The 13,594-nt window shown below is 43.1% G+C and overlaps 1 protein-coding gene across 1 annotated transcript; it reads right to left on the bottom strand.

Moving 5' to 3' along the window:
• Nucleotides 1-1,665: 1,665 nt before the first annotated feature.
• Nucleotides 1,666-12,705, bottom strand: Snx12 (sorting nexin 12). Its single transcript, XM_057760433.1, has 4 exons — nucleotides 12,445-12,705; nucleotides 5,490-5,585; nucleotides 4,274-4,398; nucleotides 1,666-3,753 (listed from the first exon to the last, which is right to left on the bottom strand). Exons 1-4 carry the CDS (start codon nucleotides 12,607-12,609, stop codon nucleotides 3,651-3,653), a joined length of 489 nt encoding a protein of 162 aa, XP_057616416.1. The 5' UTR covers nucleotides 12,610-12,705; the 3' UTR covers nucleotides 1,666-3,650.
• Nucleotides 12,706-13,594: the final 889 nt, after the last annotated feature.

Genomic DNA, 13,594 nt, shown 5'->3' on the forward strand with positions numbered 1-13,594 from the left:
TAGGTACAAGTGAAGACTGGAGAAATTTCAGAACTATAAAGATAAAAGGGTTAAAAAACCAAGTGAAGGAAAATTAGAATGGTTATTGTGCCTAAGAGAATACCAGGAGTGACTCAACAGCCCACATGGACATGAAGAAATATCCATTTCAGTGAGTTGCTGGTCTGAATTTCCACAGCAGGTGATTCTGTTTAAATGATTACAGCAAGTATTTCAACACAGAAGTGTCTCACCTAGGATACGTAGCATACAAAATCCCGTGAAGCCTGTTGTTGTTCACCTCTCCTACCTTTACTAGCTCAACTTCTCATCTCCAATAGGTCAAAGGGTGGGTAAGGCATCTTTGGAATGTTAAGATGTAGGCTTCTTTCAGGTCTAGCTATGTGTAAAATTTGTTCTCTCCTAGAACCCAATATAAGGTTGAATCTTTCTGAGCTATGAAAAAAAGGGACTCATTAGTAGTAAACACTCATTGGATGGGTAAGACGACTTGGATTTAAGGTTCATAGAGGAAGGACCTAGTGACTGGGTTTAAAATGGCCAATTTTCCTCCAAAAATAGAAAATTGAACTTGTTGAAAATTGAAATTAATAATAAAAGGAAATCACCCATACAGTGGTATCACCCAGAAGGCAGAGACAGGAGGATCACAAGTGAAACCTTGCCTCAGGTAAGAGAATAAGTGAGGAAAGGGGATAATTAGATATGGTAAACTTCTTTCATATTTATCTCTCATTTTTGTCTTATATAGAGAACTTTTGAATCCTGAAGTCTGTGAAGAAACAGAATGTTTCTTACTTGTACTTTGACCACCCTACCCTATACCTACCTAGCTGACTACTATCTACCTAAAATATTGTTAGTACTTTATTTTATAGCTGCTTTTTCTAGTTATTCTCCAGTTCATTCTGTAACACTGCTGCCTATGAAGGTTGTATCGCTTGATCACCCCTTTCCTTTATCTCACAGAAATACCTATTCTTCCTATTCCCTCAGATATATTTTAGTCAGCTCATTCTCTAATGATCAAAAATTTCTTAACTTCTTTAATTCAGCTGGCTCTTCTATTTAAAACCAAATTATCACTCTGGAGTCTCTGTGATGTCCTCATCTTTTGAACACATCATTTTCTATACCATTGTTTTATTTTCAAGTAAATTAAAAGTAGCTTTTCTAGGAGGACGAGGTCCCATATTGACCAGGTTGGTCTCAAATTCACCATGTAATGAAGGCTGACTGTGAACTGATCCTCCTGCCTCCACCTCTCACATGCTGGGATTACAAACATGTACTATCATATCCAGTTCTAAAACTATCTTTACCAAATGCCAAGATTCCTACCTCCCTCATTCCAACCTTCCTGGAACCCATTCTGTACAAGACCAAATTAGTCAGATGAAAACATAGACCCATCAGAAGTTCTCAGGATTTCACCCACCTTCCTGTCTGCATCAAATCTGTTTGAAAAACAACACAATGAAGCAACATTAAATGAGGTAAAAAGACAATGAAAGACGTTGTTTGTTGGTGATATGTGGGTGCACCAGAGGATGGGTCTATATGTATGTTTATGTTATAACACATTACTATGCATATATAAACACACGTAATGTAAATACATTCAACTCAAATTAGCAAAACTCCACAAATGTAAAAATCAAATCTGCTAAATCTGACCTAAACCACAGGTATTATATGGCTACTTCCTGGAAGGAGATGTATTATCTATGTAACAAAGTCAGTTGTAAGTAACAAGAAACCATAGGCTACTACAAGCAGATTCTGCTTTTCTGTAATGTAATATAAATGCAAAGTTTACTCATCACCTCAGGACAATGGCCATGTTGCATGACTTCTACACAATACCCAGCATGCGCTCAACACTGGGAAACAGTAAATTTACAACTTAAGGAGGAAAACGGAGGCTTGCTTCACAGTGGTTTAATATGAACAGAGTTGAATATGACATTGTCTGACAGAAGAATGAACAGCTTGCTGAATAAAAGCCCCGAGTCAGGATATATACACAGCAGAAATGGGGCCTCAGGGTCTCAGCACTTGTGCACAATGAAAGAAGAAATGTTTAAAAAAATATCTGTAACAGAGGATACAAATCAAAAGGCAGCAAGGACACGGACACTGGTGAGGTGGGAAAGGGGCTGCTCAGCCCCCAGCATGGGCGCAGCAGCTAGAGAGCTATCTCAAGGATCTTCAACAATGAGATGGGCTCCAAGACCATGTCAAAATCTAATCCTGATCTCTCCGACCAGGATCACATCAGAATCAGCAATCCTTTCCCCCCAAGGACTTACACAGAAAACACAAATCCTTCCACAATAAGGAGTCTAACCCGAGTCCCCACTTTCACCTAGTACCAGAGTTAACTTGCTCTCATCCCACCATTTGGACAGACAGCAGGTCCCAGTAAACAAACCACCACCTTCCAAACAATAGCCTAGGAGAGCTGCCAGCCTCAAGAAGCTGCTTTAGCCTCTAAGATTGGGGAACTCTCTATCTAGCTGCTAGCTCTATTTCCATTTCTGGGAACAACACTGGAGTTCCATGGGAAACAAGTGCAGGCAGTTCAATAACCCTGTGACCAAGCCAGGGAAGGCAGCAGACAACTCTTGCCTCTGAGCCCCATTCGATAGCTCAAAGTGTTTAGGAGAAACCAGAAGCTGTGGTATGTGTGCTTCTACCCTTGGAACAGCACTAAATGACATGGGAAAAGGAGGAATGGAAGGAGGAAAATGATGTTGCTCTTCCTTACTACACAGAGAAACCTAGAACATGACCCCCTCCACCATTCAGGAAGTCACCTGGCAGTGGTAAGTTGCTCTTATTCCTCAAAACCCACAAAACTAACCCATAAATTCACAAGGGTTGAGGAGGGAGAACTGCTGGCCCATACTGACTCATTAGCTAGTGAGCAAAATGTAGACAGTCAGAGTAGGGAGCCATAAAGGGCTAGGGGCTAGGCAATAGGAGCAGCCTACTACCCTATGGCTTTCTTGACTTTGCAGTAACCATGATGATGGGCCCATAATACCCATACACCCTGCTCCACATATCAGACTGCTTAAACTCTAGGAGGATTACTGCCATGAAAAACAACAAGGGAGAAAAAACAACCAAAAAATTGCTGAGAAAACTGGGAACAGGCCTAGAAAAACAAGAAGTTTTGGGTCTCTACTACCTTCCCCCCCCCCAAAGAAAAATTGTCATGCAGGTAGGAAAAGCAGAGGTTCTCCCTGTTCAGTGTTCCTTGTGAAACCTAAGAATAAGAAAAAGCCCCTAGACTTGCAGCATCAGTAATATATCTCAGTGCCTCACCAGCACAAACCCCCCACCCCCCAAGGTTAGCCTTCTGACATGGGTAAAATGCCCAAAAATTGCCTTCCACTCCAATCCCTCCCCCACCCCAACCCCAAGCAAAGAGCATCTGCCTGTGGTTTCCCACCTCTCTTCAGAGAAGAGATACTAGCACAGTGCCCACATGGTTTAGTCTGGTACCAAGGGACACAATGCAAGACAGTCTATCAGGCCAGGGGATGGGCAGTCAACTTCAGATCAAAAAGAGAGAGAGGCTTAGTGTAAAAACCAATGTCATTTCAGCAGGTAAAGTTGAGGGCAAGTGGCGAGAGGGACTCCTACTGGCGCACCTTCCCAGGGACGTAGTTCCTATCAATTGCCTCCTCCTGCAGGAACATGTGTAGACAGCGTTCATTCTGAGCCAGTGGGTGCCCAGCAATTCTATAAAGAGACCAAAATGGTTATCAGTAGTTTCTGGGATCAGAAAGAATTGGCAGGGGAATAGGAATGTGAAGAGAGGACAAAGGGCATGGTCAGCCCTTAGGTTTGAGACTCTAAAGGACAGTAGTGGCGTATGACATAAACCTTAATATTGTAGAAGGGAAATGGAACAGAAGGACAGCGTAGGGAAATTCTAGTTAAAAGGGTTAACATGCATTACACTCTCAGGCCTTGACATACAGGATCAGAGTTTTACTATCCAGTTTGCTCACTACATCATATTACCTATTACAAAAAGACAAAGAAAAAATGTAGAAAGATCATGATGGGCTGGGAGTATAATAGCTTAGAGGTGCTTGCCTAGCACACACAAGGCTCTGGAATCAAACCCCAGCAAAAAGGGAAAGAGGACAGTATGGAACAAAGAAGGGGGAGGGGAGAAAAGTGTGCAGGAGAGATAGGGGAGAGAGATTTCATGATGACAAACACAGTAAACAGAGCAGCCAGGAAATTGACTTACTTATTAATAAACTGTTCGAGGCCCTGCCTCCTTTCTTCAATGAAAGATTCCTCAAAGATCCCTTCATCTCCTCGGAAAGGGAGCTGCCGCTTCAAGGCTTTCCCAGGCAGTGGTGGTACTACAATCTGCAGTCAAATAGCAGCCCAGTTGAAGAGGGCAAGAAAGCAAATAAGATGGTAAAGGGCTCTCTCTCTCTCTCTCCCTCCCTCTCTCCCTCCCTCCCTCCTTCCCTCCTTCTCTCTCCCTTTCTGTCTCCCTCCCTTTCCTGAGACCCGTGCCTGCAAAGTGATCTCAAACTGTCTAGGTAGCCAAGGATGACCTTGAACTTCTGATCCTTCTGGCTTGCCTGCTCTGGAAACTGTGTATCTCAATTCTTTTGGGCCTGGGATCCACCATGCCTAGGTTCAGCTAAGACCTTAGAACAGTAAGGCTAGCTCATATGGATTAACTTGATTTCTGTAAGACAGATTTACCATCTCAAAAAAAAAAGGAAATAAATTTCAAGCACTCTTCACTTTCCTCAACAATCCAACACCATCCAAGCATTTAGCTAAGCTTTTCTTGACATGTTTTTGCACTTATATAAGTTTATTAACTTTACAAACTACAAAACAATAAAAACTATTGTTTATGGGGCTGAAGAGATGGCTCATTGGGTAAGAACACTGGCATGAAGACATGAATATGGACTCCAGGACCCAAACCAAAAAGTCCAATGGGGGGGGGGGGGTAGAGACAGAAGGATCGCTGGAGATTGCCGGCCTAGTTCCAAATTCAGTGAGAAATCCTGTCTAAAATGTGTGAAGCAGGACACACAATTTACTCCTCTGGCCTGTATGTACTATGTGTGCCCTTACACCACATACAACACACACACATTTAAAAATAATACAGTCATCCAAGCAGTGATGGTGCAGGCCTTTAATCCCAGCATTTGGGAGATAGATGGATCTCTGAGTTCAAGGCTAACCGGGTTTACAGAGCTAGCCAGGGCTACAAAAAGAAACAGTATTGAAAACAACAAGAAAAAAACAACAATAACAAAACTCTGCCCTAAACCTCTAAGTTTCAAAGGAACCAATATATTGGGATTGCATCTATAAGAATGTGTTCACCCTTCCTACCTACTTCAAGACTTTATGAGCTGTGATCTTATACCCTCCAAGCCTATACAGATTGCTTACTCCAATGGTTCTAATTAGGGGATGAGCTATACCTTACTATCTCGCTCCAGCTCATTTTTCAGCCACTCAAAGTCACTGTAGCGTCGCCGTACACATGATTCTTTCAGCTTGAAGATGGGTAGGTTTGTCTACAGGGAAGAAAGAATGAGTGAAGAGAAGCTAGGTGTTGTGGCATACACTTTTAACACTCAAGAGGCTGAGGCAGGAGGATCAGCAGTTTGAGGTCAACCTAGGCCACATAGGGAATGCCAGATCAGCCTAGGCAACATGGTGAGACACTATTGCAAAAATATAAACCAACCAAACTGAAAACGGCCAATAAGTTCTATTCAACCAACCCGTGGGGCTCACCTGTCAGAACCACTAGAAGTCTCAATGAAGAAACAGTTCCTCTGGGACTGAGGATATAACTCAGTGGTAGGTCACTTACCTATTCCATATGAGCACCAGGGTTTGACTCTCAGCATCACAAAAAAGAAAAATTGATCCTATGGACCATATACTTGAAATTTTTCCAAAACACCACGAGGTATATATTAACCCTTACCATACCCAATCTTACCATAGTTGGGGATCAGAAGTCCCTTGCTGGGGCTGAAGGGTATATATAGCTCAGTGGTAAGAGCACTTGACTAGCATGCCCAAGGCTCATGGTTCCACCCCATAAACACACACATAAAATTCTTTGCTACTTAAATTTGTCTTACAGAGAAGACTTAGTCATGTTCAAATGCACATTATATCAGTAAATCATGCGTTGTCTTTTAGAGTGTCCTTTAAGGCTCCCCTGTCTGGAGATGTGCTTCCCTTCCTATTTCTGTGATATGGAGGGAAGTCTTTGGGAACAACTAGAAGGTAAAGCATTTCCAACAGATGTTTACTATCCTGTGATATAAAAATACCCGCAGTGGGAATGAGAAGCAGAAGCTCAGCCATGGAGAGAAAGCTCAATCAGGAACTCCAGCTGACTGCCTAACTTCCCTGGATAGTTTCTGCTGGACCTTAAAGGTGCCTGATTTGACGATGCTATTTGTTGGTTTTGTTGCTATTTGTCCTTCTACTTGGAAGCCTCACCTGAGGTGACACTCTACTGTCTGGGACTCTCTGTTTGAGGAACTCCAGCTGGCTGCCTTAAAGGTGCTTCCCCAGTCAATTTCTGCTGGTTGAGTACCTGACTTGATGTTTTGCTATCTGTCTATCTCTTGCTATTTATTCTTTTACTCTGACTTGTCACACAATTAAACTCACTCAATCAAAATCAAAAGAACGGCTATTTCAGATCATTCTCTAGACTTCCAAGGCATGCTTCCCTCTGCCTTCTTATCCCAATCTTTCCTATAAGTCCTACCTCAATTCTTACTTCATTCAGAAAAATTTTCCTGATAATACCAGCTGGGTATATTGTGGTCTACCTCCTCCCTGTCACACTTTACTTGAGACCCTGTCTGTAGCATACGCTGACTTCAAACTTCCTACACCTCCAAGGATAACCTTGAACTTTTGTCTTCCTGCCTCCTCATGAAATTACAGGTGTGTACTACCATACCCAGTTCATGCAGTGCTGGGCATCAAACTCAGGGCTATATACATGCTAGGCAAATACATACCAACTGAAACACACCCACATCCCCATTTCTAAGGGTTTTGTTATGCAGCAGATGACTTTGAACTTCTGATCCTTCCATCTCCACAGTTTATAAAATGTCACATTACTAGGTTTTCTTCACACTGTTTTATGCATCCTGTATGTTGTCTACATGACTAAGTGATGATCTTAAGATCAACCACATGAACCGGGAGGTGGTGGTACATGCCTTTAATCCCAGCACTCGGGAGGTAGAGACAGGTGGAACTCTGCATTAGAGGCCAGCCTGGTCTACAGAGCAAATTACAGGACAGGCTCCAAAGCTACAGAGAAATCCTATCTCGAAAAACAAGAAAAACAAAACAAAAACAAAAAAGAAGAGATCAACCACATGACTGTGCACGGTGGTGTATCCCTTTAATCCCAGCACTCAGGAGGCAGAGGCAGGCAGATCTCTGTGAGTTTGAGAACAAGCCACTACAGAGAGTTCTAGACTTGCCAATATGACACAGTGAGACACTGTCTCAAAAAAAAAAAAAATCAACACATGACTTTTGTTTCTCCCAAAATGTAAGTTAGCAATACTCAATAGAAACTAGAAACTTAACTAGAAAGTTACCCCTTTTACCTAAAAAATACAGAATGAACAGCCTCCATATAACTTAGCTTTCTGTAGCTTCCTCATTCCTACATCTTAGTCACTGAGAAGACTCCTCAGGCTCTAGTGGTGAGGAACTTATAACACATAAAAAGACCAACTCTTCACTCCTGTCTATAAGTTCTAAATGAAAATGGTCAAATATATATATTAATCTAGATCATATTTCTTGCCAGGCAATTCAGAGCAATGGGTGGGTATTAAAAGGAACCATCTCTTTTTTCTCAACACAACCGCTTCTTGATAAGAAAGGAGCATCTGAGCCAGGTGGTGGTGGCGCACGCCTTTAATCCCAGCACTCAGGATGCAGAGGCAGGCAGATCTCTGTGAGTTCGAGGCCAGCCTGGTCTACAAGAGCTAGTTCCAGGACAGGCTTCAAAGCTACAGTGAAACCCTGTCTCGAAAAACAAAAAAAAGGAAAAAAAAAAAAAAGGAGCACTGGTAGAGCTTCAGATGATCCTTACTACATTATTTTTACATTCCACAAATCCTGAAGTCACCTCCCCAGGCAATAACTGGCCAGCTGACATTAGCTCCAACTCTACCTAAAATCGTCAAGGTTCAAGAAATATCAATAGGTTTACATGGAGTCTGCTATACATAACATTTTGTCATCTAAACAATTCTTTAAAAGAATAAACAAAATGAGAGAGTCAGCTTTCTTTAGAGTGTGGCCCCCAGGTATGCCCACAATGCTCCCTCCAGTGGATAGCCCTGTACCCAGAAGTATATGGTCAACACAATGGTTTGGTTTGGCTTTTAAAGGCGACTCAAAGTTGGAGAGAGAGGTAGGTAAAGATGGATCAGGAAGGAATTAGGAGGAGAGTAGGAGTGAACAATGTCAAAATGTATTGGATGAAATTCTCAAAGAACAAAACTACTTTTAAAAAGGAAGAAACAAGGGTAAGAGTGGGGCAGGAGGAGGGGAGGGAATGGGAATGGGGAAAGCTATGTAAAATGAGAAAGATTGTACTAAAATAATTTTTAATAAAAAAATGTTTTTAAATATTTTTTTTTAAAAAAAGAGGAAGAAACAAGTAACCTAACAGGATGGCTAAGTGGAAATAGGAGGGTCAGTAGTTCAAAGTCATCCTCAGCTACACATTGAGTTTTAGGCCAGCCTAGGCTACATGAAACTCAGAAAAGAACAACAAAACAAAAGAATAAATACAAAACTGGAGGCTGATGAGATAACTGGGCAAGTAAAGAAAGGTGCTTACATCAGAATCTGACACCCCAAGTTCCAGCTCTAGGACCTATATGGTAGGAGAGAACCAAGTCCTGCAAGTTGTCCTCTGACATGTGCTGCAACCCTTCCTCTGAACACAAAATAAATACATAGAGATGTAATTTGAAAAATTTAAAGGGGACAGGCAGCGGTGAGGCGCACCTTTAATCCTAGCACTCAGGAGGTACAGGCAGGCAGATCTCTGTGAGTTCAAGGCCAGCCTGGTCTACAGCATTTCAGGACAGGCTCCAAAGCTACACAGAGAAATCCTGTCTCAGAAATTCAAAAAAAATTAAGGGACTGGAAAGATGATTCAGTGTTTAAGATCACTTGTTCTTCCAGAGGACGCGGGTTCAATTCCAGCACCCATGTGGTGGCTCACAACTGTCTGTAACTCCAGTTCCAGGATGCACATGATACATAGATATATGTTTAAGTAAAACACTCATACACATAAAATAAATAATTTTTTAAAGTTTTTAATTTTTAAAACTGTCATTTTATGGGCTTTGTTTAACTAAAAACAAAAAAAATCTATTCTTTCCTTACCCTCAAAGGATGATGAAAATACTGTCCTTTCATCTCAGCACCTAGCCTTCTAAGAAAACAGCTTCTACATAATTTAGTGCCTGGGCTGCAAACTACGAATCATATGAGGAAGTAGGAATTGTATAATACAGGATATTGAGGGTTTGGGGGTTCTGTTCAACACAAAATACAGTATAAGGAGAGGAAAAAACACAAAAATCAAGCCCACAATGACACATCCATATGAACCAGGTGCAGTGGCGCACGCCTTTAACCCCAGCACTTGGGAGGAAAAGGCAGGCAAATCTCTTGAGTTTGAGGCCAGCCTGATCTACAAAGTGCGTTCCAGGACAGTCAGGGCAACACAGAGAAACCCTGTCTCAGGGGAAAAAAAGAAACATCCATATGAATATGTATAAGGATGTGAGGAGCACCATAGCACCTCTCCAGACTCCTCAGGCAAGCAGAATCCATTCCTGAATAAAATTAAAGAGAATAGCTTCATCAATATTTATTATACAGAGCTGAAGGTGTAGATCAATGGAAGAGTGTGTCCTCGGCATGCATGAGGCCTGAATTAAATTCCTGGCACCAGAAAAATAAATACAAATGATTTTATAGATTTTTCCAAAAACCAGAGTTCAATACAAGAGTGGAAGCCTCAAATCAACTGGAACTCACAGAATGAAGAACCACCACATTATACAACTAGAACTGTGAAAGGGACTGGTGAAAAAGTTCTAGGTACACTTTGCATACTAAGTTTTGTAACTAAGCCTTAACAAAGTAGTGCAAAGAACATGGACTTTGGAGTTAGAGACTTGGTTTCAAATCCCAGCCCCTATCTGACACTGTTATATTCGCTTGGGAAAATTACTAAAACTACATGTTTCCTAATTTCTACTTTTCAAAATGTATACAGAAACTAAAGCCTACCCAGGCATAGCCAGGTAATGGTGGTGCATGCCTTTAATCCCAGCACTTGGGAAGCAGAGGCAGGTAGATCTCTGTGAGTTTGAGGCCAGCCTGGTCTACAGAGCAAGTGCCAGAGCAGGCTCCAAAGCTACACAGAGAAACCCTGTGTTGACAAACAAACAAACAAAAAACTATCTAGGTGTCGCAATAGACAACTTTAATTACAGCACTCGGGAGGTAGAGGCAGGCAGATCTCTGAGTTGGAGGCCAGCCTGGTCTACAGAATGAGTTCCAGGACAGCTAGGGCTGTTACACAGAGAAACCCTGTTTCAGAATAAAAAGCCAGGCGGTGGTAGAACACGCCTTTAATCCCAGCACTCGGGAGGCAGAGGCAGGCAGATCTCCGTGAGTTCGAGGCCAGCCTGGTCTACAAGAGCTAGTTCCAGGACAGGCTCCAAAGCTACAGAGAAACCCTGTCTCAAAAAAAACAGAAAAAAAAGGAAACTAAAGCCTGGTTTGTACCTGACCCATTGTAGGGACTAGATGGATGGTCTCTATTGTTATCAGAATAAAGTAGAGAACAATTTCCTCACTATTCCTTAAGGCTCTCATGCATTTAGACAAAGTCTCCAAAACCCTAAAAGCAGTCTTTATACTGCCTGAGCAAGTTAAACTTAAGTTCCCTGAGTAATTAAGCCTTCCTCTATTAACATTTCTCTTTTAGCGTAGTTTAAAGAACATAAATCCCATGCTTTTCCAAAGAGATCATTTCAAATAGTCTCGTCTCCGGAAGACAGGGGCTCTCATGCTGCTTTCACTGGCCCTGAGTTTGGAGAGGACCGCTTCTTCCTAAGAATGTCAAGCACAGGCAGAACATTCTCATTCAATTCTTCTAAAAAATGAGAGCACCATATGCCTCTTGGATCCTCAATGGTATTCAAGAGGGATGCTCTTCACAAAGACTATCCTGGCTCTCTAAACAGAGGAGAAAACACAAAGAAAACAAAAAAAAATGGTTCTCAATTTTTGTAGCCTGTTCCACTTCAACTGGGAAAAAAATACTTATGAACCATGTACTTTATCTGCACATTCCATCCTTGCACTATGGACTAAGCACTGTGGACTAAGAGAATAAAGTCCCCTAGGGTGCAAAATGGAAGAAGCCATCCCTAGAGCCATTCTGAAATGCCATGTATTAAAGTAAATACAGACCAGGAACAGAAAAGGCAAATAGCCTTTTACAAAAAAAAAAAAGAAAGAAAGAAAGAAAGAAAAGAAAAAAGAAAATCTCAAGTGAGAGCCAATAAAAACTGAAGTAAACATTCTGGATACTTCAAATCTAAAGGATCAGCAGAGGATGGGAGCAGCAACTGACAATCCACCAATCCCAGTGCAGGGCCGGGCTTCACGTAAGACACAGCATTGTGGTACCTAAGAAACTCAAACATAAAACATTTCTCTCTTTCAGATGTAATTCTTAGAAAAGTCAACAAAGCGTTCGGTCTCCTCGAGGTTGCCTTTCTACTTCTGCTCTCTCTCACAAGCCCACTGCCTCCCTTTCTGGTGTGTTTCCTCGAACTAAAAGGTTTAACTCCATCATCCCAGAGAGATCTCATTAGGAAGAAGCCCAGCCTTCCCGCCCCCCCTTCAGAATGACTTCCATAACCTAGTTTAGTTAAGGGACCCAGCGACACAACGCCTAGGCTTTCCAACACCGCCCCCCCCCGCCTTCTTCCACCCTCCCCTTTCGTCCTTCTGTCAATCATGATTCCAATCTACTTGAATTCCTCACTAATCTTTGTCCATCCTCCACACCCTGTCCAGCCCTGCTCCACTTCTGCCTCGTGAGTACTTGTTTTCCTTCACCGCCCCCCCCCCCGACCCCTCCCGAAGTCCCCTCCGGAGTTTTCTGTACCCCCAGGTCACAACTGAGTCTGCAGCCCTCTCTCTAAACCTTTCATGCCCTAACCCTCACATGACCCCCTCCAGGCTTGCCCGCCGTTAATCGTCCCCCATACCCCCTCCCCTGCCGCGTCGTCCTCCCTCAGCTGTCTCCCTCACCCCGTGACTCACCCGCATGCGAACCTCATAGGTGGTGAAGCGCGCGCGGCCCACGCCCACCGTCTGTGGATTAAAGATGTCTATCTCCAGGAAGTTACTTGGCGGCCCGTAAGCATCGGTCAGGTCCTGCGGCTTCGAGTTAAGGCGCCGAGTGTCAGCCACGGCCGTGTCCGACATCTTTCCGAAGAAGAGACCGGTACCGGCGAAGGGGGTGGGGGACAGAGGCCTGAGGCAAGAGCGCTCACGGCCCCTCCCGCTTGCAAAATAATCAGCCAACCCACAGACGGCGGCGACGCGCACGCGCACACGCATGCGCGCACGTACACACCGCCCGACTCTCGGGCCTGTCGCCCTGAGTAGCCGCCATGCTGACTAGGGCTTGTACTTTATGATGAAAGCGTCATTCAGACTTCCGGGTGGGACTGGCAGCTGCCCCGGAACCTGCATCTCTAATACTCCCTGTCCAATTCTTGGAGAAGCACCACACGCAGACTCCGCCAATCTGTGTTCCTCAGTCCCAGAAACTGTCTCATCCCGTGCATCAATCAGCAATGGGCACTGCCCCGCGAGCTGTTATCCTAAAGTGATAGGCTGAAACCCCAGGTCCTGAATAAGTACGGATTTTCCATGAAAATAGAAGGTGGGGTTCCAACAACAGTACCAAAAATGTAGAATGCAGCCCCACTGCTTCTGCCACTGATAAGTTTGAGTTCAAGCTACACACAGTTGAGCATTCGGCAAGCAGTACATTATGGTGCCAGGGAAGCAGCAAGCTCGAATTGGATAAACAGTAATAATTTCAGGTTCTTGCTTTTCAGGAATAGTGGGTGTATCTTCATTCTCCACATGTTACTACATAACCACTAATTCTACTAATTCCAAGTGTACTCATTTATTTTAGGACGTTTATTTCATTAACTTATGTCTATATTCTGAAGAACCCCATCCATACTTGGCTATGCTCTGAGCTTGCTTGCGACCTAGGATGAAGATAAGTGTCTACATGAGAACATCTCTAGAAAAACATATATACATGTGTGGAAAATGCATTCGCATATATGTACATGCTGAGACAGTGTCTTACTTTTATCCCAGCTGACCAGGAACTTGCTATGTAAGCCAAGCTAGCCTCAAACTTATAGCAATGCTCCTGCCGATGCTT

Source organism: Chionomys nivalis, chromosome X (assembly GCF_950005125.1).
Source record: "Chionomys nivalis chromosome X, mChiNiv1.1, whole genome shotgun sequence".
NCBI classification, from domain to species: Eukaryota; Metazoa; Chordata; class Mammalia; order Rodentia; family Cricetidae; genus Chionomys; species Chionomys nivalis.